The sequence below is a fragment of the Stegastes partitus genome, unplaced genomic scaffold (genome assembly GCF_000690725.1).
Source record: "Stegastes partitus isolate 25-593 unplaced genomic scaffold, Stegastes_partitus-1.0.2 Scaffold867, whole genome shotgun sequence".
In the NCBI taxonomy this organism is placed as follows: domain Eukaryota; kingdom Metazoa; phylum Chordata; class Actinopteri; family Pomacentridae; genus Stegastes; species Stegastes partitus.
Window position 1 is genome coordinate 60999 of NW_007578598.1, and position 27721 is coordinate 88719.

The 27721-nt window shown below is 40.5% G+C and overlaps 2 protein-coding genes across 2 annotated transcripts in view; one reads left to right on the forward strand and one right to left on the reverse strand.

Annotated features, from left to right (window-relative positions):
* Positions 1 to 22108, forward strand: part of zfyve26 (zinc finger, FYVE domain containing 26) — a 39685-nt gene extending 17577 nt beyond the window's left edge. The window contains exons 19-43 of the mRNA XM_008293256.1: positions 661 to 894; positions 1213 to 1318; positions 2124 to 2974; positions 4629 to 4828; positions 5076 to 5180; positions 5274 to 5396; positions 5698 to 5874; positions 6902 to 7151; positions 7256 to 7354; positions 7435 to 7622; positions 9039 to 9175; positions 10267 to 10295; positions 10506 to 10642; positions 10989 to 11209; positions 13063 to 13210; positions 13299 to 13508; positions 15184 to 15399; positions 16830 to 17027; positions 17595 to 17675; positions 17790 to 17917; positions 18068 to 18242; positions 18546 to 18605; positions 19259 to 19441; positions 19542 to 19592; positions 20185 to 22108. Coding sequence (XP_008291478.1) covers positions 661 to 894; positions 1213 to 1318; positions 2124 to 2974; positions 4629 to 4828; positions 5076 to 5180; positions 5274 to 5396; positions 5698 to 5874; positions 6902 to 7151; positions 7256 to 7354; positions 7435 to 7622; positions 9039 to 9175; positions 10267 to 10295; positions 10506 to 10642; positions 10989 to 11209; positions 13063 to 13210; positions 13299 to 13508; positions 15184 to 15399; positions 16830 to 17027; positions 17595 to 17675; positions 17790 to 17917; positions 18068 to 18242; positions 18546 to 18605; positions 19259 to 19441; positions 19542 to 19592; positions 20185 to 20415 — 4538 coding nt within the window. The 3' untranslated portion in view covers positions 20416 to 22108. The remainder of the gene's footprint in view (positions 1 to 660; positions 895 to 1212; positions 1319 to 2123; positions 2975 to 4628; positions 4829 to 5075; positions 5181 to 5273; positions 5397 to 5697; positions 5875 to 6901; positions 7152 to 7255; positions 7355 to 7434; positions 7623 to 9038; positions 9176 to 10266; positions 10296 to 10505; positions 10643 to 10988; positions 11210 to 13062; positions 13211 to 13298; positions 13509 to 15183; positions 15400 to 16829; positions 17028 to 17594; positions 17676 to 17789; positions 17918 to 18067; positions 18243 to 18545; positions 18606 to 19258; positions 19442 to 19541; positions 19593 to 20184) is intronic.
* A 1841-nt stretch (positions 22109 to 23949) lies between these two features.
* Positions 23950 to 27721, reverse strand: part of rdh12 (retinol dehydrogenase 12) — a 10886-nt gene continuing 7114 nt past the window's right edge. Inside the window, exons 6-7 of the mRNA XM_008293257.1 lie at positions 27231 to 27420; positions 23950 to 24947 (exon numbers count right to left, since the gene is read on the reverse strand). Coding sequence (XP_008291479.1) covers positions 24845 to 24947; positions 27231 to 27420 — 293 coding nt within the window. The 3' untranslated portion in view covers positions 23950 to 24844. The remainder of the gene's footprint in view (positions 24948 to 27230; positions 27421 to 27721) is intronic.

Consider the following 27721-nt stretch of genomic DNA (forward strand, 5'->3'; position numbering starts at 1 on the left):
TAAAATACATAAAAATAAGCACACAAACAAGTTTATTTAAAAAGCACTTACGCATAACTTATTCAAAGTGCTTTACAGGCAAATGGAAAAACTCAATTAATTTAAAACTAATTAAAAAAATTAAAAGCAACACAAGCACATTTTATCAGGTGCATGAAGGTTTATAGAATAATTGAAACTGACTAAAACGAGATAAGAAAAGTAAAGCATGAGAGATACATTGTGAAAGTGCTTTACAATCAAATGTGAAACATAATAAAAATAAAGTAAAATCCAAATTAAAATAATTAATCATAATCATAATAAATAATAATCAAAATGACAGACAGACAAATTGGATGAAATTCACACAGGTTCATCGACTGAAACAGCTAGAAAATCTAAAATCTAAGTGAAAGTTGGTTCCAGCAGCAAAGTGATTCAACGCCATTTTTTCTGGTCTGAACTCTGGGCACCACTAACTGATTATTCCCTCAGAGATCCACCAGGATCAATATATCTGATATATTTTGGTCTCAGATGATTCCGAGACATAAAGACAATAAGTAGAACCCTACATTTATTTCTATATATAAGTGGAAGCCAGTGCAGGGAGCCAGAGTTCGACCACCTCTGCTGTTTTTCACTATTCTCTTGTTTTTTCTTTATCTCATTTACCAGACGGCATTGTGGGCAGCGCTCTCCTGGCGCTCCTGGTTGAACAGGCCAGTCTGAAGCAGTCCGAGCTGGACGCTCACCCGGTTCGCTCCAGCATGAAGCAGCTGCTCCGTTCTCTGGACCAGCTCTGCCCCTTCGAGCCGGACGGAGTGCTCGCCAGACCAGATTACGTGCGCAGCTTCTTCGACTACGTCAACACGCTGGCGTCGGTGTTGGTGCGGAGCCTTGGCTCGGAAGGTAAAAGGATTTCTAAATGATTAAAATGTTGCTGAGGGAAGATCAAGTTGAAGCTTTTTGGGTTCTTTTGGAAAAGAGACGCTGATCGGAAAGCATTTGATGATTGCACCTTCTGACAACAAACAAGCAGTTTCAGTGCACAGTGTTTTATATTCACCCCATCATGTCAGTCGTAACTTTTGTTACTTGCTCTCATTATTGCAAGTTATCAAGCCGACTTTTATACCAAGTTACAGTCATTCTAACTAAACTGTGACTGTCCTTTGTCCTCCTACACCTGGTCCTCTTCTGATTCACCTCTCATATTGTTTCCCTCAGACCACAACAGTGAAGTGAAACTTGGGAATCCGCTGCTGGTGTTGCTTCAAACCCCATTTCAGCTTTTCTCCCACCTGCTGTTTGACCGACAGGTGGCTCCTGACAGGTACGCACCAGATTCATTCCCCGCAAACCTGTATTTTACATGCAATATCATTCCTTACCTTCCACTGAGTTTGCTTTTCTTTGGTGTTGCCAGGAATACCTTATGTGAATATCCTCTGAAATTGACAATAGAAAGCTGGTGTCAAATCTTACAAATATAGTTTATGGTGATGAAACTAAAATGCAACTCTGAAATATGTATATGAAAAACTGTAGAGTCTCAGTCTTAATACACATCATAGTCTGGTAAAGTAATATTTTATTTAACCTTTGTAGGGCTTTAATTCCTAATATGTGAATTACTCATTTAAAATCACGCCACTTTGAAATCCTAACCCTGTATTTACACTTAGGAGGATGCTTTTGTGGCACAAATTGTAATCTTTTGGCTGTTTTTCTAATAACTATATAGAGGAAGTTGACTTGACTTTACTGATTTGTCTTTTTTATTTTGCATCATAATCGTTTGTTTGAATTTCTTTAAGTATTTGCTAATCTGACTTTTTTTATTGTTATTGTTACTATTATTATCATCATCATTAGTGTTACAACTACTGCTATTACGTGCTGTTTAGAAATGAGTTGTTCCAGTTTACAACTCCATTAAAGAACTTAATAAATGTTAAATATGACACTTGACTGAACCCCAACGATGTGAGAGGTGAAAGTTGAGGCTTTAATGTGCTCTGAAAGTTAAAATTTTCAGCTTTCAAGATGATATAGATGAAAAATTAGATCAAACTTGGTCCCTCCTACTTTTTGTGTGAGCGCAGCAGCTTGGCTAGCTTCTCTTCTGTCGCCTCCAGAGTTCTGTCGCTGATGCAGCAGGAAGGTCTGCGACTGAGCGTCCAGCAGGTGATCGTCCAGCGATGCTGCGAGACTCTTCCTGTGTGGATCTCCTGTCTGGGTGACGACAGAGACTCCGCTCAGGTCAGGAGAGACGATGGACCCTTCAGTGTTTCCACTTTGTCTCTTCTGCTCCAACAACATGCTCAGGATCACGTGACGACTCTGGGAATCACAGAGCCTCAGTCAGACGCGAGCTCCGAGTCCGAGGTCTCAGTGGACGACCACTCCACCACGCCCACCAACTTCTCCACATCTCCACCATCCTCCTCTTCGTCTTCTTCTTCTTCTTCATCTTCCTCGAGTTCTTTCCTCCTCACACCGTCAGCCCTGTCTTTCCTGAAGTCTCGCTCTCCTTTACTGGCCACACTGGCTTGTCTGACGGCCTGTAAAGGAGAACCTGCTCGGACACAGTCCTCTGGGTGGTCCGGATATTTCCGCAGTGGCCGCAAAGAGGTCGTCCTGGATGGTGAGCAGATTTCTCGAGAGGCTGACAACCTCCTGAAGGAGTTCCCTATCCTCCGAGCCTACCTGCAGACCATGGCTGAACCAGTGCTGGGAACCCCGATGGGCGAAGGTGAGGAGAGCTCAGCTGGACTTGGTGCCGTCGTCTGCGGGAAGCCCCTCATCAGCCTCCTGCTGTCTGGGCCTCAGGAGGAGGTTTCTCAGGCTGTGGCTGCTGAGGCCTTCCAGAAAGCTCTGGCCTCCAGAGACCTGGGCCGAGCCCTCAGTCTACTGGAGCTCTACGGGCAAGGTGGCAGCCAGGAGGGGGCGCTAAGAGACCGCTTACTGGCCTACGCTGCTCTGGAAGGTGAGGAAGGATGTTTAGGATGTCTCCGGACCAACAAGGTTCTGAGTGTTTTATTGCACCTGTTACAGATTTACCCTCCGTGTGCTCATTTTATGCCACAATATAAAGTTCTGCACCTCTACGGAAGCAGCACAAGCACAAAGATGTAGAGAGAACGCCTTCTGTGCAGCATAACAAAGTTGTAGTGCCATAAATCTTAAGAAAAAGAAAAGCCAAGGTTGATTGTTTACTTTTCAAAATTTGCAAACACCTGAAATCTGCAAAAGCCTACAAGTGTAACCAGCACTGGACAACAAATGGAGCTCCACATGCTGTAGATATCTAATTATTTAGATTTTTGGTCTGTTTCCTCACTTGCTCCTCTCTGTAAACACAGCCTGCAGTTCATACCAATTCAGTCAAAAAAATACCAGAATTTTCAGCATGTGACTGTTAGACGCAGCTAAGTCACTAATAGCTGTCTGGCTGCACAGAAGAAAGCACAATATTTATTTTTTTACAGAAGCCATCTCATGAAAACAGTTAATTTTTGGCTTTTTTTTTGTTATTATTCGATTTGGCCCATTTTTCCCAACTGAATTCCGTGTTACACATTAGTAGTTTGAGGACTGTCGGAAATGTGAAAATCCGATGAGTCATTGAGTTGTTACAGTTTTATGGCTCTGATAAATGGCACATTTTTTGGCAGTTTTCCAAAGACAACATAACTTTTAAATCCACCGGAGGGTTTTCAGGGTTAAAAGAGACTTATTATAGTTTTAATAGCTTTAGGAAGACTTGCATTCTTCTAAAAATACTGATGTGATGACAGTGTTTTTGGTAGAGAACTAACTTTTTTCTTTTTCTGCTGTTACCGACCTATATGTGCCTGCATGTACAAGTATTGATCAAGCATCAAAGTAATTCAAAAAGCAAAAATGCAAAACATTGGCTTGTTTCAGCTTCGCAAATGGAAGGCTTTTTCCTTTTTTTTGGTTTTGTTCGTATCTTTTCAACGAGAGATGAACAAGTAATTGAATTTAAGTTGAAATCTATGTCTGAGGCAATTGCAGTGGCAAATCGAAAAGCTGCAATTCAGATGTTTTGCAGCACGTTTCAACTGTTGTACCAGTGGTTTTACAGTTAGCGCCGTCCTACTTGTGTAAAAGCTTTTGATAGTATTTCATGTGAAAAATTCTCCATCACATGTTTAAAATGTTTTGGAATGCACTTTGGACTTTAAACCGAACCTTGACTTTACGAAAAATCATTCAGCACTATTATGAGCTGTTGTTCAGACAAAACGTGACATTTTTATTCACGTTTGGCTTTAATAGAGTGAACAAATTGTTCAACACTAGTTTCATCAAATGTTTTTTTTTTTTTCAAATTTCCTTTAATCTTTCATTTGCTTCGATAATCTCTAGATATTTAAACCACTTTTTTCAAGCAAATTTCACAATTATGAAGCATGAAAATCATCAAATGATTAAAAAAACCCACAAAATTCCAGTGTTGCACCTGTTTCAAGTGTAACTCAAATGTTTTTTACAACAAAAAAATGAATTTTTTTGAAATGGAAATCCGAAGCACACAGATTAGTCTGCTGATATTTTATTGTAAAGCCGACATGTTTCAACAAATGTTTTTCGTTTGTCTGACTGTCTGTAATCAGATGGAGATGAAGGTATCAGTCATCTGTTCCGGGTGCAGGACGCCAACCTGCGAGCCCGAGTTGCCCTCCAGGCTCTGGAGCGGTGGCCTCTGTTGGCTTGCCTGGAGCTGCTCGAGTTCTGCCTCAACGACCCCGACACAGAGCCCTCGCTGAAGACAGACTTAGAGCTCAAGAAGAAAGAACTGGATATCTACCACGCAGTAAGGCTGAGTTTAATTACCTACTTTTATTCTTGAGAGAAACGATCACATGACAGCAAAACGTGTACCTGTCATTGTAATCCATCTGACAATGTGCTTGTGTAACTGTGCATGACAGTACTCGACTTTGCAGCTGAGAGAATTTACGACTTGAGCTGAGCTGTTTTTTGCTTCTTATGTAACGCACTCTATATTTGACTTTCAATTGCGACTTGTCAAGTGTTTGTTCTCTGTTCTCTTGTCACAGATGTTGAATTTACAGCCCCCGTTGCCGTGGGCCACTTGGCAGGAGCTGAGAACCGAATCCAAGGCCAACTCTGAGAAAATGTTATCTATGATCATGGAGGCAAAAGTATGCACAGCAGATCTGCAGCAGTTTAGTCCAAGCAGTACCACAAACAAGTAGTCTGACATTTTTATTTACTTTTTTTTTTTCTTTTTGCAGGAGTTTCCTCTTTGTGTTCAGTGGGTAGAACTGTATCCTGTATCCAACCAGCTGAGGATGCAGCTGCAGACTGAACATTTGCTTCATCTGCTGGAGAAGGGACAAACAGATGAAGCTTTTCAGGTCCAGAAGACTCAGATTCTAGTCAGATTTAGGTTTCAGATCCTTTTTAGGCTATATAAAATGTTGTAGGACTCACGTGATTTGTGTAAAATACCTAATATGCTGTAAATCTCCCACAAAAATCAAATCACACTAATTAGCTAATGCTGACTTTTAATTAAGAAGGCACTCTCACAGTCTGCTCTTCTGTTGCCTGGAAAACCCAATCAACCTTGCAAATGTTTAAACTTTTAAAAAACATTTTTACACTCCTGAACTTATTTTTTATTTCTGCTCTGTGTTTTTCTCTTCTTGTTAATAGTTGCTCGAAGGCCTCTCAGATTTTGCTGTTGGTCTGGATGTTTGCGAGCGCGCTCTCGATCGCCGACCCGGTTTGTCTGCATGTCACTTCCTGGCCGACTACCTCACCCTACATTTCCAGATGCAGGTGTCTCCGGCACGTCGACGACACATTCATGCCCTCCATCTGGGCTCCAAGGTTTGTAAACGTGAAGAGGTGCACAGCTACATAACGCAACATACTGATAAAAAGACAACAAGATATAAAACTTGTACGGCTTTTAAAAGATAGTATTTAATAACTAAGTAGCATTAAACAGTTAAAACTCACTCTTGTTAAAAATTCAGATTTTGTTGATTTTTAGTGTTAAGTTCACTCAAAGGACAGGAAATTTCTTTGTGTGTACAGAATGGTGATTTCTCAACATTAGCTGTAATTTCTTATGACGTTGCCCTCTTGCACCTCAGCGACATGCCCGGTCTTGTAGATGTTTGGCAGCTTTTCAAATCCCCAGATTTTATAATTGCAGAGGAAACAATGGGCTCTGCCAAATCAGCTTCTGCAGAATCTATAACTATAGGCTCTATTTTTGGACCACTTCTCTTAACAATACAAAAAAAAAAGTGCTTCACAAAGGCATTTAAAACAACAATGAATTAGAAGTGAGAAAGGAAAATATATTAAAACTCACACAGAAAAGGATTGATTTAAAAAAAATATATTGATTTAGCAAATCTCATCTAAACAGGCAAGTTATTCTAGTGCTTGGAGGCCCAGATTTAAAACCACAATTGCTCTTAGTCACTAAATGAGCTCTGGGAACAACCACAAGATCTGTTGATCTAAGATGACGGGATTAGGAGATCCGTAACATAATGAAGGGATTGGTCATGTTAAACCTGAAAAGTGAACTGCAAAGTTTTAAAATCAGTCTTATAAATGAACAAAGAACCCTTGAAGAAAGAAATGTCTGTAATGAAGGATAGCGTAAGTAATACCTGTGTAGAGACCACATGTTAATATGTGGAGAATATTCTTCTGGTACAAGTTATATCGCCACATGTTTTTAAAAGTGTACTTCAAATCTAAATTCTTGCCTCTGGTTGGTGAGAGTGATTCTTAGGTCACATCGAACCTTTTTCAGCCATCAAGGAATATTATTATTGTTAGCTATGAATTAATCTTCTTCTGCTTTTTGTACTTTTCTCCACTTAAATCCCTCCAGGTGTTGCTGACTCTTCCCCCAGCAGCCAGGCAGGAGTACTTCCCCCTGTTGTCAGACCCTCTGCTGATGCTGGAGCAGCTGCTGATGAACCTGAAGGTGGACTGGGTGGACGTGGCCGTGCAGACCCTGCGGAGCCTGCTGGTCGGCCAGGAGGCTGGCTTTACCGCCGAGGACATCGACAAGCTGCTGGCAGACTACGCCACCAAGGCCCTCGACTTTCCCTGCGCTCCCAGAGAGAGGTCTCGATCCGGTCAGTAGTCAGCTAACGACACGGAGAATCTTAGTCGTGTTTATTTGTTCTTTAATCAGAAATTTCCACAGATATAGTTAAATATTTGATGCGTTATTTTCCAGACTCTGTAATCAGCCTGCAGGAGGGGCTGATGCAGTGTCCCGCTCATGACACGGGCTCCCTGTTGTCCAGTCGAATCGAATCTCCAACGCCGTCCGCAAGTGAGACACATGCTTGTTAATAATAATGAGACGCTTCAGTTATTGCATGTGTTTCCTGACTTACTTGTGTTTCATTCCAGGCAGCACCCCGACACACACCCCCTCGGTGAGCAGCTCAGACAGGGAAAGAGATCGAAGCTCGGCGGGTAAAAAACGTCGCTCGTCTGCCAAATTCCAGCCTCCAGAGCAACCGCCAGCCCAAAAGGACTGGGTCCCCGACACCCAGCAGCATGTGTGCATGGTCTGCCAGCGGGAGAGGTTCACCATGGTGAGTGGGCCGAGCAGCCTGGGACTCACTGGTGTTGTCACCAATGGAAAAACAAAAACACCTGCACACATTTAAAGTAGATTTTGTGTATAAAAGCCCAGAATGCTCACCTGGTTGAGCAGGTGATCCATGAATCGTGGCTGGAAGCTGCATCGATTTCAACTCATGGCATGATTTGCTGAAACTACTCCATAAAAAAAAAAAGTCAAAAATGACCCAAAAATAATTCTTAAAAACAAAAGTCCAACGTAAAGTTCCCGTTGGGGACAAATAAAATTATCTTCAAAATAGCAAAGTGGATATTGTTCCAAAGGCATATTTCCTACACAGGCTTTGATAGAAACAAATTAATTTAATCTTGGGCCGTCACTATAGCTCAACTGGTTGAGTTGGCGACCCATGTATTGGGGCTATAGTCCCCGACGCAGCAGTCGTGGGTTCGAATCCAGCCCATGGCTGTTTGCTGCAGGTCCCTCCCCCACTCTTCTTCCCACTTTCCTGTTTCTCTCTCTAATGTCCTGTCGAACAAAGGCAAAAAGGCCAAAAAAATAACTTTAAAAAAATAATAATAATAATGATTAATTTCATCTTTCTTTTTTGTCGTCTTATCAAAGTAAATTTACTGGAAGTGATGGATGTTGGAACTACATATATGTACATGTAAATTAAAAAAGAAAACTGTAAATGAAATAACTTTTTCTTTGTACGATGTAGAGTTTGAGATTGAGAAATGAATTCCTGGCAGTGTAAATAAATGTCCAGACTTATGAAATATCTCAATATTGCAAAACTAAACGAATCTCAAAAACAAAAATCGAATCTCGTCTTATCTAAATCTTAACAGAAAATCTAAATCTTAACAAATTAAAAAGGTAATTATCCTAAAAGTAATGGAAGTTTCGAATAGGTGATGTGTTGATGAGAAAAATCCTTTCTTCTCTGTAGGAAAGGTTGAGGTGGTAGTTAGTGCTTAATTAATCAGATTGAAAAATGAATGAATGTCTATCAGTGTAAATATGTAAATATATGTTAAGAAAATATACAAAAAGACACGTCTTGAAAAATATAATGTGGAAGAGTAAATGTGTTCTGGGAGTTTCCAAAGAGGTGTAAAAGTATTAAGTAACAGGAAACAGTAAGAATAAGATGTACAGACATGTAGAGGGTCAGAGTTAGTAAGTTAGACTTCATCCTACTCGTTTTCAGACATTGGTTTTTGTTTTGCTTTTCGTTTCGTTTTGTTGTGTTTTGTTTTCTCTTTTGTCTTTATGATACTGTGACGTGTCTCAAATAAATGAAAAAAATGACAGGAAACTGTAACGAGCTTGATGGTTAACTTTGGTCGTTGGAAAGAAAATAGCACCTAACATTCATGCTTCTTTAGTCCACAATTGTCATTTGTTTTTCTGCTTTTAGTTCAACAGAAGGCATCACTGCCGGAGGTGCGGCCGTCTGGTTTGTAACGCCTGCTCTGAGAAGAAGATGCCTGTTGAAGGGTGTCCGGGAGACGAAGTCAGAGTCTGCGATCAGTGTTACGCCTACTTCCACCCAGAGTAAGACCTTTATTCTGAAGGATTCTTCTTCATAATAGAAACAATGAAGGTCGCCTTTGTACTTGTCTGAATAAATCTCACTATATTAGCAAACCAGAGGGCTGTGGAAGAGGTTTAGATGTTGGCAGGTATGTTGAGTCATGAAGGTGGCTCTGTTTTAGCCTGCTAGATCACTACGGTAATTTATGCTGCACCTCACCTGCTCCTGAGGATCTGTTCAGAGCTCAGACCACCCTGCTAGTGATATGGATTCAAAGCTGAGGTTATTTGATTTTCCTCCGAGTGAAGCCAGGCAGCTACAGTCGGACAGCTGTGTGCATCGTGTTGCCATGGGAACCTACACATATTCAGATGGCGATACAGAAGAAGAGCATGAATATGTTTTTATACTTGATGTGCTGCCCAGTCTGCTATGACCTGCTGGTGCTGCAGCTAATAGAACACATTAGAAATAGATTAGCTATCCGGTGTTTATCACAGAGAATATTCAGTTAACAACATTATTTCACTTTGATTTGGCCAAAAACTCGATTTTCACGTATCCTTCATTATGGGACAGTGTCAGACCTAAACACACTTATTACATGTCAGCATACCAGCATTCTTCTCTTGCATGATTTGCAGTAAAAACCCTTTTACCAATATAAACGTTCATATTCCTCATAGCTCCCCAATACAACAACCTGCTCCTCTTGATTAAAGTAGGTGGCAGATAAGTTTGGGCAGAAGAACACATTAAACTCTGTGTTTTATGCAACACACAGCCTAAAGAAAAAAAACCTGGGTTTATCTTTTGACAAGCCAGCAAATACAAAGAAAGCCTGGCTATGTCAAACTACCGTCGAAGTACACTTCTTGGCTCTTGTATTAGTTCTGCACTGAAGTGTCTGAGCTGAAAAACAATAATACAGAATAAAATTGCTGTATGTGAATAGTTGTTGTTGACCACAATGTGTGAGTAAATAAATCGCAATGTGAAGCACATATAAATTCATAGTTTATTGAAAGACAACCCAAAAATATCAAATGAATTATTTTTTTTAAAAGCTCCTGTGATTTGAAATGTACTTGTGCTTTTTTTCCATTTGTAGCTCAGATGATGAGCAGGAACCAGCTGAAGGTAAATAAAACATCATTAGAAATTTGATTCTTTTAAATTTTGAATTATTTTTTAAGCTTTCTTGTGCATCCTCTGCTGTTTTAGAATGACTTTGAAAGCAGAATGTTATAACTTGATCTCTTAGAAATTCCCAATAAACACACTTGTAAATGCAGAAATTCCCACATCAGTGCTGAACAGAGGTTTTAATGACGAGCTTTCACTCTGTAGTGGCTGGTAGCCCCGTCGTCACGGAGGACGCTCTGGATGGGATGTTACATCTGCCTGAAGTGGTCCAACGACAGTTTCAGCTCAGCTCAAACTCTGCAGACAACCAGCTGCTGCGGAGCGAGTTTTACTACGAACAGGTCTGCATTTATACATTTGTTATTACTCATGTCATTTGCAGGTTATTGAGGGGCCACTGGAGGGAGCACAAGCTTTATGTTGAGTTTGTGCATGAGCTTACTGGTCAGTTTAAACCCCAAACTGCTTTTTTTTGTCTTTGGCTTTGACAAAATAGAAGCTTTTTTAGGATACATAGGATCTATGATTGCATTTGCCAGAGCAAGCTGAAGGTTGAGCTCATTTTTTTTCATTTCCAGCATGTTTTACACATGACAGGACGCCACGCTGCTTTTCAAATCGTCTTTTAGAGAAATCAGCTCAGTCGTCACATTAAAATTAATGATGCTCTTTCGCTACGACCCCCAGGCCCCCAGTGCGTACCTCTGCGTGGCCATCTTGTCTCTGCACAGCGACCAACCAGCCTGCGGTCATCAGCTCATCAGCCACTGCCGCTCTTTATCTCGCAAGCTGAACAACCCGGAAGTGGACGCCTGCCTCCTCACCGACATCATGCGGCAGCTGCTGTTCAGCGCCAAACTGATGTTTGTTAAAGTTGGCCGCAGCCAGGATCTGCCCTTATGTGACAGGTGAGATGTCAATTCAGTTACGTCGACGGGAACAGGCGAACGTTTACTTGTGTTTTTTAGTTCCGTTTGCAACGACGTCTTGAGAAAACCTGGATGCTTAAAAAGTCACGAATTCCAAAGAAAGACCAGCTACACAATGCGAATCACTGTTCAGTAAAGCAGTTTTATCATGTTTCAGGGTTTAGCTGTGCCCCAAAAAACAAACTAATACTTCTGCTTCAACCCTGGTAACTAATACCATAATGTCACAATTGTTGTTTCAGCCAAACAATAAAATGAGGAAACTCAGTTAGGTACTGTTCAGTCTTGAAAAGAAACCTGTGGATCATGTTAGTGAGAGTGATCTAAATTCACTGACTTTTTAGCACTTGTTTGGTCGCCAGCAAATCCCAAGACAAATTCTTTTGCTAGACTTTCCTAAGCGTGTAGCTGCTGCAGAGCCTGTGACCTTAAACTACAATGAGGTAAAGAAATGCTAAACTGCTCCTTAATGCTGCAGAAGTGGATCATTCGCTCATTTGGCAGCTTTATCAACCTGTGTCCCAAGTAGATTCCACTCAGTTTCTGCTTATAAACAATAAATCTGGTAAAACATCTTATTTCACTCTTTTCAAACTTGCTCATTTTTGGCCACACACCTGTCTGAGCTGCAGTAACTGAGTGGAGACTAGAAGCTTCTCTGCGCACAGCTGCCTTTATAGATGTTTGTGAGGCATTTAGGGAACATCTGTAAACTGTAGCGTCTGCCTAGAGCCCACATGTGAGGCGTTTAGGGAGCATGTGTTTTAGCTTCAGGAAACAACTTTGATTACGCTCTTCCCCTGCACATTGGTCAAAACGTGCCACCAAACACCACAAGTAAATTATCACTTCGAAACACTAAACTGTGATATAATGGCCAATATTCTGCTTTGCATTTATTGCAAAGAGTGCACTGAAAGCATGGTAGGAACAGTGGTTTTATGGTCGGGGCATCTGTGTTCAGAATTTAAATGTTAAACAAAAAACAAAAATCACCAAGAAAATATAACCTAAAAATGTAAACACAAGTAGAAAAATATGACCTGAAAATATAAACTTAAGTTGAAAAATATGACGTGAAAATATCAACGTAAGTAGAAACAATACAAGCAGAAAACATTTATCTAAAAAGACCTTTATTCCAGGCATTTACAATATGTGATAGGAAATTCTCACTGTGTTTGTGAACTGAAGAAAAAAAACAAAACGCTGAATCGGCATTACCTTTTTAGCACCCAGTGGAACACTTTGTGTGCTGATGCAGCTAAATGTAAAAGTTACACCAGTGCAACCAGTGTAAATAAGCCTGTCTGGAACTGTGTGTGTTGGTTTCATTTACACTCAGTCACATGACTCAAGGCTGCTTTAAAAACATACAGACTGTTGCAGGTGTAGTTATCGAGCTGTAACTCACCACGTGGCTCGGAGGGAACAAATCAGGACATGACCTCCATTAGATCCAAGCTTACAAGTTAAAGTAGGGCACAAGAGTTAGAGCTGAAAACTGGCACTGAAGGTGGGTTTGAAAAGAAAAAGGGCTTTATTTTAGAGAGCAGGAGTCATTAGAAAACACTCCAGCCCATGTCGGCCTGCACCGTCTGTGTGTTTTTAGCCCACTAAGAAAATGTATTTGTACATTTCAAACCCACCTTGAGTTCTGAACTAGTTTATTTTGGTTATGATTCTTCTGCTCTCCTTATTATTATACCTTCAGTTGCGTTGTCACATATGTCACCACTAATTTTACATTTTAACAGTCTTCCTCTATTTCTCTCATAAACATATTTTTCATTATTTTTCTTTCTTTCTTTCTTTCTTTTAAATGTCCACAGTTACATCAGTAAAGTCGACGTGCTGAAGATATTGGTAAAGGCCAATTACAAATACGTTCCCTCTCTGGACGACATCCTGGAGACTTCTGCTGTCACACGTCTCCGCAATCAGCTGCTGGAAGCCGAGTACTACCAGCTAGCGGTGGAGGTGAGGCTGTCTTTTCAGATGAATTTAAACTCCTTGAATATTAAATTCCGTAGCCGTTCTCGTTATATCTGCTCGTTTTACCTGCTAGGTGTCGACCAAGAGCGGCCTGGACCCCGGCGGCGTGTGGCAGGCGTGGGGAATGGCGCTGCTGAAGGCAGGAATCCTTTCAGGAGCCAGGGAGAAGTTCGCTCGCTGCCTGAAGGCTCCGGTGGACCGAAACCAGCTCAGCCAGGGTCCTTTGCTGCTGCAGGAGGTCATCCAGCACCTGGAGACCACAGTGAGACCCACTCTGGCCACGGTAATGAAGACGTTATCATTGCGGCACACTGTGTTCTCCGTCCAAACAGCATGACACCTGCAGTAGTCGACATAATACGTCATTACAGACCATACATTACTTTTATTTTTATTGTAGAAACTGATCTCACAAGTTGCTTTTTTGTTGCATGTTTTAATATTTTATACAGTTTTATCTAGTTTTACTAATTGATTTTACAAGTTTTATGTTGTCTTGATGCTCCCACATAATTTTTGCCACCTATCATGTGCAACAGCTTAGTCATTTTTTAAATGTCCTGTTTAAATATACTTAATTTTATGGGGGTATGATTGTAGCAAAACTGTTAGTGTGTTTGGAGAATTGTGAGTCTGTTTCTCAATGTGTGTGTCTGTAGTGAGATTTGTGAATGTGTAAAAAGATTTGTCAATGCGTGCAAAGGTATTAGTAGATAAAAAGTCTAAGTATTTGGCTGCAAGTGCTGGAAATACAGACAAATCATCAGTTACAAGTCAAGCAGGCCTCACAAGTGTCTGTCTTTTTACACATGACTTTTGCTGCACTTCTGCCGTGAGAGATTCGTATCTGTAACTTCAGGGTTTCTGCGTCCTGAGCTGAAGCTCACAGGCTCAGTCATTCTGGCTGCGTGCCGCTCTGCTGCTCTGTACCTCAGTAGTTATTCCACCTGCAAGCCATCAGGCGGCGCTATCCTCCAGAGTCTTTGAGGGCATGCGACACTGTGTGATATATGTGAACAAGTTAAATTTGCTGAGTTTGTGGGTCGCTGAGCAAAAACTTTCATCATCACCCAGTGCATCCTCCTTTAAAATGATTTTTTTACAGAAGCAAGAAAAATGTACATGCTTTTGTAAATCGATTTGAAAACAGTCGGCCACAAATGCATCACAACAACTGCAACGTACAGGTGTTTATCGAACAAACTGTAAACTAAACTCCCAGTAATTTCCTTCCAAACAAGCAGAAGAAATTATATCAAACCAAACCCGTCTAAAAGTGCTTGTCAGTTTGTATAATTTAACAGTGTAGTTTTGTGCTAACGTCCAGCAGCGTAGAGGTCACACAGAGTCACTCCTCAGACAGAATGTGCTGGACCGGTTCACCTTCTGTTCTGCTACATGACACCTCAGGAATTTCCCACGCTATCAGTCACACCAAGAGGAAGCTGGCAGCTTCTATCGTGTGTGGCACTCTGCATGTCAGCCGGGGTAACATAGGAGCTTCCACACTGAAGGAGACCTCTGATGACCTTCTGTGTTCTTTACTCGCAGGTTGTTTATCACTGACACCTGTTCATAGTGAGCAAACGTGTGTGTAGGTTTTATTTGGAGCTTCAAACACTTCATTTCTTGCATTCTGGTGAAATTTAAAACACCAATTTGTTCCTTTTCTGCATCGATTTATGCTGGAAATGTCTTTTATTTATGTCAACAAAAACACAATATTCAGGCACCAGGTGACAAAACATAATAAAATGGAATATTTATGGATCTGGTTATGTTTTTCTACAATAGATTCCGTTTTTTGAGCTCATAATTCATCTTTTCATAGTAAAACCGCCCCTTTAAATATTGGTGCTCCCACCTATTATTAAAAATTAAAGCTGAATGAATCACAACATACCTTTATATGTGCACGTATTAATTCTTGATTGTTTGTGTTACTTTATGTGTATCAGTCCTCTGGTGAAGACATTTTGGCTCCTCTGCGGGAGCTGGAGGACGCCCTGAACGATGTCAGTCCCGTAGAGCGACCGGAGTCTCCGACGCAGAGCAGCAACCTCCACCAGGAGAGCCTCTATTACCTGAACACATACGGCACTCACCTGGCGCTCATCAGCTTCTACATGCGACACGACTGTGTGACGGAAGCTCTGAAGTACCTGCTTAACAAGGTGAGGCTTAGATTGCTGGATTTCACAACATTTTCAAGGCATTTTCGAGGGGATTTTTAAGAACTCCAAGTAGTTGCTGGGTTTTTGTTTGGTCCTGTCACATTTTCAGTCACTGTGGGCTCATTTTTCACTGCAATATAAAATCCTGCACCTCTGCCCGGCGAGGTACAGACATTGTATTATAGTTAGAATGTTAATGTTTTTTTTTTTGTTGTTGTTGTTTTTTTGTTGTTTTTTTTTACAAAAAACGTGTTTGACATTTTTATAAGAGCAGTTTTAAGTGTTACCAACCCTAGAAAAAAATATTCTACATTTTATAGGTATTTTACTGCTGCCTTTCTCAATTTACTTCCATATTTTCATGTCCATATTTCCAGTTCCACATTTTCTCCTATCAGTTCTGTGTAAAAACAGGCTGTGATTAGCCGAAAAGGCCTTGAATCTTTGTCAGGTGACTCTTAGTCACAGCTACATCACTGATGGCTTCACAGCTGCAATGAGGAGAGCAGATTTTTTAGTTGTTTTTTTACAGGTTCTTGTTAAAGCAAACAGCTGGTTTTGGGCGAATTTTAAAAAGAGAATAAAGTCATTTTAATGAAACATCACAATTTGAGGTTTAGCATCAGTTAAGTTTCTTCTTCATCCAAAACAAAAATGGGGGCTCCACGTTATAGATATTTTAAATGTTTTGACAACCTCTACAAACTAAGTGTTTTTTACACTACAGCGTCCATCAACTCTACAAAGATGTGTCACCATGCTGAATGTGTCAAGAACTTATTGACAACTTGCTTCCTTGTATTCCTTTTTTAAACCATTGAACCATGCAGCAATGACTCTTAAAAAAGTTTTATTTTGCTCTCAATCTGCTAAATTTGTTTCCAAACACAGCCTGCAGTTCAGTCGACTAGTCGCTGAATTTTTGTAACGTGACTGACCTCTTGGTTGTGCTGCAGTGCAGGATTTTTAGTTTTTTGCACATAATCTGGTGCAAAAGATTTGTTTTTGGTAACTTTGAAATGAGACGGTGGAGGATAAAGTGATTTCAAGCTTGGATTTGGCTGAATTTTCTGATTGGACTGCACGTTTGTGTGGAAATAGTGGGTTATGTAACCCAGCTTCAGATATGCTTTGATGCCGTTCTGTTGGCAAGATCTCCGAACAGGCTGGATGTCAAGTCACCCGAACTCTGTCCAGTGAATGAGATCAATGTGACTTTGGTTTATAAGCCCCTGGTTCATTACTTTTTGTGTATTAATGCAACATGGCACACTTGAATACACCATTAGAACCAAAGAAACAAGCTGTAGGTTGATTAAACAAGCTACAGCGTGGTACTTATGAAGATGTCACTTCGTAGTAGTCTAAAACTACGAATGTGTGTGCTGTCGCCAGTTTGACATGTGTTTTTGTACTCTGCGGTGGCTCAGGACTTCCCAGAGGAGGTGTTTCTCGAGGGCGTGCTGCAGCCCAGCCTGGAACGAGGCCGTCTTGGCATGCTGCAGGGAATTCTGGAAAGACTGGACCCGGGCCTGGAGATGTGCAGCCGCTACCTTATTGCCTCCTGCCAGTTCCTGCAGCGACGGGGATACTATCACTCCCTCTACCAGCTGCAGCAGTTCATGATGGTTAGAGACACAGTTTGACTGCATAAATTAAATCTTTGTTGGGTTCAAATACAGAAAACTACAGCTACATGACCAATAAACAATCTACTCTCTATTTTTACAACCAAACAGGCCTTTATATCCCCATGTGGATGCTTCAAAAGGTCATTCTAGTGGTTTAGTAGTTCAAACAAGTGTCATATCATTGAGTCAGGTTTGCCTTTGGATTGTTAATTATGAGACTTTTTTTGCTTGTGACTCCTTGTTATGAAGCTATAAACCTGCAACCCTAATTATAATTTGTGTAAGCACTTGATTTTAATAATTTTTAGGGATTTGAAGAGGTAAAACTACAAAGTATTTTGCAAGAGAAAAGCAAAAAAGTGGGGTAAATGTGCAAATTTTTAACAATTTCGTGTAGCAGAGTTTGTTTTTTTCCCCTAATTTTGTACGCTAGTAATCATCTCCCACCCTCTTGTATTAATCTTGTCTTCTGATCGCTAAGTTGGGGACCACTGCAGAAAAAAGCCCAAGACAAAATCCTTACAAAGTGTCTAAATAATGCAAAAATGCCGTTTACCTGGACAGGATCATGTTCGTGCAGCCATGACTTGCATCCGATTCTTCACACATGGAGCCAGTTCATACCTACAGCTGGGAGAACAGCAGGTATAGCTCTTGTTTTTTCCATATTTATGCAGCTGGCAAAACATTTTTCACATTTTCTATGCTTAGAAGAGAAAGCTGACCCTGTTGTTTGACTTTAAATTTGACTTTGTGCAGCGCTGGTTGGTCAGAGCCAAAGAACACCTGAGGACGTACCTGCAGGAGCAGCAGGGTCGAGGTGGGGGGAGGAGGAAGTCGCAGGTCAACTCTTTCAGGAAGACGATGTCGTCCAGTGACGTGTCCAGGTTATTTAACGCATCCGTATTTCAAACTACGTGACAGAACTCAGTCTGCTTTTGTCTGTGTAGCAGAATCGTTTGACTAAATAAAGTAAAGCCGTATTTTTGTGCTCCATTATTACTGCTTATTTTGGTCTCCTCTGTTTTTTAAATCAGGCACATGAATACGATAGAGCTGCAGCTGGAGGTGACCCGTTTCCTTCACCGCTGCGAGACTGCGACGTCCTCCAAAGCCCCACAGACCAGCACACCTTCCTCCAAGTCCCCTGCATCCAGTTCACTGCCTACGCTGTTCGGAGGAAGTCCTATGAAAGTGGAGGTCGCCTGCAAGGTGAGAGACTGGTTGTTGTTGTTATTCCATCGCTTCAAAATCTTCAATCCACCTGAGACGGATCGATTTTATTAAAATATTCTTCTTAGAGATCTGTGATGTAAATATGTGACCTTCAGTTTTGAATATATTTGAAGGCCTTGAATCTAAATTACATTTTTAACACATCGTGTCTGTCACTAAGAATGTGGAAATAATATTAAATACTGTGTTTGGGCTGTGTTTGATATTTCGTGTACTGATAATATTCTGTCAAAACATTATGTTAGGATCAGTAATATGTTTTTACTTGTGACGCTGCAGGTGATGCTTGGAGGAAAAAACATAGAAGAGGGTTTCGGTATTGCTTACAGAGTCATACAGGTATGTTCATATATGTTTATTTCTTCTTACAAAGCATGCATTTGTCAGAATAAGAGGCTTTTCTACTTTGTTTTGCACAAATTCATCGACAGTGTTTTGCAAAATTCCTGCTAGCAGACTAACAAGAATGAGAAAGCAACTTCTGTCCAGCGGTGATGACAGGATAGTTGAGTTTTTAATCTTGATTTGTTAGAAGTAAAAACGGTGGAAGTGAGATTTCACGAATTAACTCTGGGTTTAATTCAGATGTAGTTTGACTAAAACTAATTCTGGTGTGATGGCTCTGTTATTGTGGACGCTGCCGTCCAAACTTTGCTGCACACTCACATCTCCTTGCAGCCTATCTTTACTTGTTTGTACACTGTACTGTCACTGTTTTGATTCCTTTTTTAAATACATTTGCTGAGCTTTTCCCGAGTTTCCAGCTGGTAAAAATACCACCCTATAGACACAAATCAAATGATCACATGTAGTTGAGAACATACCACTGTTTTCTGTGTTTAGCAAGTTCCATCACTGCTTCGGTCCAGACCAAGAGAGCTGAACCACAAGCGTGAATGGACCCTTAATGTTCTAAAAACGAAGTACAGCAGCAGCAGAAACCAGACAAACCAAACATACGCTGTGTTTCTTGTACGTCTATGGCCTTTCAGGACTTCCAGCTGGAGGCCCAGGCCGTCTACATTCGGGCCGGTCAAAGGCTCGTCCGACAGAAGCAGTACGGCTCCGTAAGGCAGCTGCTCAAGTGTGTCGGCGAATCGGGAACTGCCACCAAGAACGACTGCGACGCCCTCATCCTCAGCTGTGTCTCCACTGCAGACAAAGGACCGGCTGATGTGAGTGACGGAAGATACGTAAAGAAGTATATTTTGATTCTAAAGAAACATTTTTGCATGTTTGGTCATGAAAACTGTTGTTATGTTTGATGTGGTTTAGGCCAAGGAGCTGGAAAGTCTCATTCTGGAGATGAAGAGCACAGAAAACAAGGTAAAGAACACTGACTGCACTGTGATGGATGGATGGATGGATGGATGGATGGATGGATGGATAGTTTATTCAAATCATCCAGTCGCTCACACATGTTACATTTAAGCTCGATAAGGAAACAATGTACAAAAGAATACAAATACATTGCCAAAAATGCTGATATTTACCAAAAAGGTACAAAAATAAGGTGCAAAATTGCTGGTATTTCAAATAAAATGGAATATTAGAAAAGTACAAAAAGGTACAATGCCAAAATAGAACAAGTAATGAACATGATAAGAGATTTATTCTATCGTGTCTTTGTGTCAGAGTTATGATTTCTTGCCTGAAGCCAGAAATCATAACTCTGTTCCTCCTGTACGCTGTAATGTAACAAGCAGGAATGGCACTCTGTTTCTACTGCTTTGTTTTCATGTTAATCCTCTTTTCTTTACTGATTTTGTTATTCAATGCCCTCATTTGTTGTGTCTCTAAACTTCAGTGACCTGCTTAAGAAACAAACATCCTCTTTAAATCATGTTTACTTCCAAAGCTGCCTAGAACACAGATTTTTTTGTGGTTTAAAGCTCATTCTTGTTCTCTCTCTTTGCAGATCAAAGCCTACCTGGTTTGCAGCAAACTGCGGCCGGCGTACCTGCTGGCGGTGAAGCTGGAGCCGAACCGGGCCGGTCCGCTGGTCCAGGACGTCCTTCAGGCCGCAGAGGGAGCGCAGGACTCGGTGATGCAGAACATCTGTCGGCAGTGGCTGTCTGAGCACAACAGCAAGTCGTCTCAGCAGCAGCAGCAGCAGCAGCAGCGCCAGGCCCGACCCAGCGCCAGGTAAAAGGCACAGACAGTCGGCAAAACGAGGGATCGCTCAGACAGCACTTCAAAACAAATGAGCTGCGAGTGAATAGGAGGATTCAGGGTTTCGGGGAGGCGAATAAACATGACTTGTAATCGGTACACAGCACTCTTCACACCAGAAATTATTGTATTTTAACTTTTTACAACTATTTTCATTATATTTCCTCTTAAATTTCCTTATATTTTGCACTAAAGCACCACGTTTGGTTACATACGATAGCGTGTAGTTTCTTTGGGGAGGAAATTTGACTTCACTGTCAAAATATTTCAAAAAAAATCTGAACCAGATTAAATGCGTTTAAATTGGATCCTCTCCAAAAAAAAAAAAAAGAATAACAACCCCGATGGCCTCTTTTTTTGTTCGAGCGCTCGCCCTGCCTCCTTGTGCTGTAAAACTCGTGAATCACCGCCGTGCTTTATTCCGGAAATATTTAGCCGTTATCTCTCATCTGTGCAGTATTTGACAAGGGGACAATGTGAACGTACTGGAGTTACAACCACTATTGCGTAACAGAAATGCTAGCTGCAATGTAAACAAGTACAGTCACGCTTACGCAATGTGAGCATATCTTTGCAGTATGTGTGTACGTTTTACCTCCTACCTCAGCCCAAAGGGAAAATATCTACAACCGACTGGAAGGCCTCTATAAAGGTGTTACATGTAGGTCTTTAGTTCCCCATTTTTACGTCATTTTTGTGCTTGAATAAGGTTTTTACTTGTCATGAAGTGTCCTCGGCCAAGAATGCCACACATTCAAACCTTGAAGACTCTGAAAACTGTCTTGTTTTTGTAATCTGACGAAGCTGTTTACCTGTTTTACCTGCACAGCACATGTTGTGGCCAGCTTATCATCTCTCTGATGAGGATTAGTGTTAAACCAGTTGAAGTATTTAAGATGAAATAATCTCTAAAAGGTTTTTGAGGATACAGAAAGGGACCTGCTTTGAAGTTTAACCATAGATCAACTTCCAGTAATTCAGCTTCTTGTCAGTAGTTGTCTCTCTCATGTTTTTGCAATAATTTCTCCAAGTGACGCTAATTTTAAATCATCATTTTTGCTTTGTTCTCATGGGAGACGTGACCCACATCTGTCTGAACTCTATGAATCAATAATCAATGACTTCAACACTGAAGGAGTCCAAAAATGTTTCTAAAAAGGGATTGAACTGTTGCCATATGTTGTTTTTTGTCACATGCATTTTTGTTTTTGCCTGCTTTTTTTTTTTTTCACAAACCTGCAACCTAGACAACGGTACAAATGTATAGTCACGTGTGTTTTTAGTTGATTTCAAGTGTATTTCACAGTTATTGTGATCACATGGTAAAGAAGTACATCTTTGTTTAGAGGAGACGCCGTGTCGTCCCTTTGCCTTGCTTCACTCTGCTGCACTAGTCGGAAAACGGAGCCAGATCCAGTGTTTATTGACGAGAGATGAAAAGAAGCCAGTTCAGACTCGAGATGCACTCTAATTCTACTTAACTCTGACTGTTGTGTCTCATCACTGCCGCACTTTATACTTAGCGAGTTAAAACATTTAAAAAAGTCATTTATTTGGGGAAAAATTGTAAATTATGTAACACAGTAACTGCTTTAATGATGCAGGGATCAGTGATTTTGAAATGTAAGTGGTTTCTCCATCCCTTGTAAAATAAAAAAGTTCAATATTAACAGTTGTGGATTTTTGCGGTTCAATTCTGGGCGTGTTTTTTAAATTCAAATTAGCAAAAGTTTGATATATTGGGAAACATTTGCTTTCTTCACATTAGTTCGCTATCTGAGAAGATCCTGCTCTCATGTCTGTTTGCTAAATATGAAGCGACTGCTAACTTAGCTTAGCATTAAGGCTAGAACTGGGCTGTGTTCAAGCTCACTGACTAACACGCTCTATCTTTTTGGTTTAATTTGCACAAACCTAAAGCAACAAATCTGACTGTTTCCTGGGAGGACGCTGTAAATTCCACAGTCAATAAATGTCCGTGCACTTGCAGAATTGCACAAACAGAACACTACGGGTTAATTATTGAACCCTAGAGGCTCCTTTGCATCATATTTAGTTTACTGACCTGCGTGGCTGCATAATTTCTGAGGGGCTTCGGGAAAAAGATTTATTACTGAGCCCTAATTAGCCTCCGCTGCAGAAGGCACCTGCATTATTTCCCCAGATTCTTGCTGAAATATTAGTTGGTTACTTGACAGAAAATGATTTGACTACAAATCTGAGACGTAATTATTAAAGTTAAAGGAAATATGCCCCCAAAAAAATCATTTGTTTGAGGCTGTGAAATGTGAATTTTTGCCTGTTTTCTATGATCGTAACTCTACATTTCTGCCTTTTTTTTTAATTTTTATTTTGTATTATTGATCAGGAAAAACAGCAGGAATTGGTGTAGTAATAAAGGAATTAAGTTTTCAGGGTGTCCCTACTATCTCGTGAGTGCAATAAATCAGAAACACCTTTCAGGAATGTCTTTACATTTGGCTCAAATGTTCACTTTGACTCAGAATGTGGTGGTTAGAGGTCACCGTGACCAACAGTCAAGTTTGAACAGTTGTTGGTTGTTGGTGTTCTGAATGCAAGAACCTCTTTCAGGGTCATTTTCAGGAGACAAAGGGTCACTTAGTGTCTGAACAGCTCTAAAAACTGCTGTGTGGATCTCAGTGCTAATTGGTTAAACTTAAACAACTAGTGCCATTTTTCTGCCCTCTTGATGCCCTGGTAGAGTTACCAGTCTTCTCCTGTTAAACGTCACCATCTTTGAAGTAAAATTCAGATTATAGGCTAAAACAAAAACCCATTCATTGTCTATGACGTGTTCCTGCATGCTTATAGAACTGGAGTTGTGTCACATATCTACTATTTGTCTCGGAGTAAAAACATGGCGGTCAAAGGGTCAGTGCAAACAGAGAGGCTGAGAGGACCAACTACAGGACCCTCGGACCTTCATGTCAACATACATGCCTCGAGGTCCTGCAGTGGAAAGCTGCCTAATTATTAAAGAAAACGATATAAAGACATGTTAACAATGAAAATAACTGTTGCTTCCAGCCTTTCCTGAGGGAAACAATTCACTAAATTCAGAAACAAAGGAGGAAGAATAGTACGTTAACTATATAATATACAGTGCAATATGTTATAAAACAGTCTTTGGCTTTGAATTTGTGAACCTTTACAAAACTCTGGCTGCAAGATGAAAGTCTAATTTTTGATTAATCGGACCATGCAGAGCTAAAATCTGCAAAAACTCGAGGTGTTTAAGGCCTCTGTGTAGCTGCCTGCTTTGCCTGGTTAGTAATCCAGTTTCAGAAACATGAGTGGTATCAGATCGATGTCCAACTTTTGATTTAACATCATTGTTTTCTCTTCCAGTGGTTGTTACCTTTGATAAAACCCAACTCATTTGTTCTAATTCATCTTTTTTCCAACATTTCTTGGCTTAAAATGATCGATTTACCTTCTCCTGCAGTTCTTTCTTTCCCAGCTAGGATTTCAAATGATTCATGCAAACGAATTTATAGTAATATTTCATTTTATTTACATAAAATGTAAACATTCAACTCTTAACATGAATGTAAGTGTAGTAAAAGGCATGTTTCACTTGTATAAAACACAGAATGTAAACTCTTGGCCACCTTGCATGTGAATGCTGCGAAGGAAACATGAGTTGGGAGATCCTTGGAAATGTAAAACTGCCGTTCCTCCAGGAATGTGCAGATTGTGCCGACGATGCAAGTGGGAAAAAAATTGCAAATGATTTTCTTTTTAAATAGAAAAACCTCCTCATCTTGTACAATAACTAGTACAGTTATCACAAAATACATTTATGCAATTCAAGCGGTAGTTGTGGCTCAGACTCACGCGGATATTCGATAGTTTTTAGAAGTTTATGTCGACCTGGAAACGCTGTAAGAACCCCTGCACTTGTTTTTAGAAACGCTGGCACGAAAGTCGAGCAATTTAACTGCAGATTCTGGAGAAATCAAAACACAATATTTGATAAAAATGCTGGTCGTTTACCCTGCGTTGACCTTTCACTGTATCCTACAGCGTCACGATACATCAAGTTGCTTTTTTGCCTACACTGTATTCACATTGTGTCACAAAAATATAGAGTCAAAAAAGGTATTTGTGGTTACACGATAATACAGTCGAGTGGTTTTGGTTGGATTAGCCGCCGTAGAGCACCAAAAATACTCAAGTTATTATGATGTAATTTCTGCATTATTACACAAAAAAGCAACTTCACATTATAGTACCTCTTACAGAATTTTACCTGACTGCTTATTAGGTAGGAAAAGAAATGACAGAACATCGAAACCATATTGAACTAAATGAAGTGAATGCTGAACAGAAAGGGTAAGGACTCCTCGGGAGAACTGAGATAGATGGCGGTTTAAAAAGTTGAATCAGTCCCACTCGATGCCAAGAAGCTCGCAGCTGGCATCCCACAGTCTCCTCGCCGTCTCCTCGCTTCTTCCCTGTGGGGCTACGAAGGCAGGAGCGCAGTCGCTGCAACGAGACCAGGAGGAGGACGCGTCGTTACATAAGAGCTAATGACGGCGTGAGTCACCGCCGAGCGCAGTCATCTAATTTCTGTTTGACCTTGTGCATGATTAGAAGCTTCGGTATCATCATTTTGGATCAAACTGCCTTTTTTCATTTACCCTGCTGTAGGTTTACTTTCATCTGTGGCGGATTCCAATGATGCCTATGGACGAAATTACAATGATAATTTAATGACATTTTGAGAGGAGATTAATCACTCCTGACTCTATTTTTAGTGGCTCTGATTCAGTAGGGTAATTTCCTTCGGTGATTTCAGAAAACGCTGGTGTCTGAAGTTTTAACTGAACCAAACTAGCTATTAGGGTTTCGTTTTTTTCCCCCCTGCTATTGTTTTTTTTTTCTGACTCAGGGATAACTACGCAAGACATAATGCATGATCAGTCCACCTACAGTAACAGCAGTGGGTCTGTGTTCCCTTATCTGGCATAAAGCCATGCATTTTCCTGTTTTTTCTGGCCATTTTGTAAACAAAAATGTGCCTTATGCTGGATTAAATGAAATGACAATGAACAAAACTGGTTAAAAATATTTACATGCTCATTTAATTCTTCTTTGGAAAAAAAAACTCTGCCAAAAGTGCTGTAAAGTGCAATTTTATGTTTTTTAAAAAAGCACATTTAAGGCTACATTTACTACTTTGAAGGCTTATTGGGCATTACAAACAACTGTAGCTGTGTGTTTGTGTAGTTTTGTTCAGGAAAGATATACAAAGCACAGAAACCTGCATTCTGTCTAACAGCCAGCAGGGGGCGACTCCTCTGGTTGCAAAAAGAAATCTGCTTATATAGAAGTTTATGAGAAAGTGACCCTACGTCTTTCTTGACTGTTATTTCAGTAAATGTTTTCCAAATGAGCTCATTATCTCCATTTATAGTTTCAAGTCTGCTTCAAAACAGCATGATGTTCATTTTGTACATTAGGTAACCGTTTTAGAGTAAAACAGTTTTAGAACGAGCTATCTCGTGAGTTGTGTCCTCAAGGTGTCAGTTAGATCGACTCTTTGCTTGTTATGTTTGGCTCCAGCAACCAAGATGCCAAATGTCAAAGTCAAGACTTCAAAACAGCAGTCTACAAACCAATGGGTAACATTACAGTCGCTATGCTCATCTTTTAAATACAGTCTGTGCTGGTTGGCCTACATTCATACATATCTTCCACTGATGTGAACATAATATCTCGGGAACAGCTGCAGGGAATAACTTCAGATTTGCTTTAAGCATCCAGTTAAACTGAACAATGACTTGATTTTTCTGGTCAAAGTTCATTGTGGGGTCACAAAACACACTTTTAGGGAAGAATTCATATGCTAATACAGACGCAACTTCACAGAAAGATAAAGTGAAGTGATGATATTTTATGTTTAAAAGCTCAACTTTACTGTGACCTCATGTTATTCTACAAAAACCCTTTCCTGGCTGTTATTTACCACCTTAACTCAAGAACAGAAGGAGAGCTTGTGTCCATATTTAACATTTAGTCAGATACAGAGTTGGTGACACTAATCTTCGGTGTCCAGCTATTAAATTCTTCTAAAGTCTTTACCACAAATATAAAATAAGTCTGGACAAACATGGACGTAAAGTGAAACAAGCAAGGCAAGCAACTGTGAGTGAGTAACTCTCGCTGTGTAGCTGTTTATAGCTTTAACTTGTACAATGAGTCTCCTGGATAGAGAGTAATCAATGAAAAAGAATGTGAGGAGGAGAAGTACATGGACCCTGAAGCTTCACTTATAAAACCAAACCCTCGGTATAAGAAAAGTAAACTATCTGCTACCTGAGGATAACTGTTGACCCTAACAGGGACTATAAAAGAGTTAACTCGTCCATCGTCTGGCTCCAGATGTCTGAATCATCGCCCACATCTTAGACGGCTGTCTCGGGTTTGTTCTAGCAGTCGGATGGACATTTATTTCCATTCCTTACATTTTCAGGAGTAGGAGCGCCTAATAAAATAATAAAAATGACAAACCGTCTAACAGCAGAACCATGTCGGAGTCACTGATGTAGACTAAATGTGACAACTGCTTTGTGGTTTTGCTGCAAAGTGTTCTTGTGGTTTTTCACAACAACACTTTGGGGAATAGGAAGTTCAGCTCAAAGAACAAACCGGTTTTCACAGGATCACATTTACAGGCTACGTTTTCCTTCTGTTGTTAGAACAATAACCAGCTCAGCTTCCTGTTTGTGGAGAGGTTTTCCCTGAGCAGCTGTCTGGTCGTCCTACCTGAAGTGTTTCCCAGAGATTGAGTGCAGTTCCTCTGCCACAGCACAGTAGATGCTGGTCTGTGCTCCTTCCCGAGGAGTTTTCAGGAACATGGAGAAGACGGTGAAAAATATCGTCATGAGGGTCGAGTGTCTGGTCAGGTCAGAGTTCACCGTCCCCGGATGGACTGAGTTCACCGTCACACTGGTGCCTGTGGAAACAACACACCTGTGTCACAATGAGGAACGATTTCAGACATTTCAGTTCAGCCTCTGAGCAGTTTTTACTCACTATGGGCTTGTTTTTTACTGTAATATAAAGTCCTGCACCTCTATGGAAACAGCACAACCATGACTACAAGTAGAGAGAACTTAGAAATGTGTTTTGTGCAGTATGACAACGTGATCATGACATAAATTATATAAAAAAGCAAAAACAAAAGTTACATTTCTTTTTTTTCTTATTCATTCTACAAGACTTAAAAAAAAATAGAATCAACAAATACAACATTT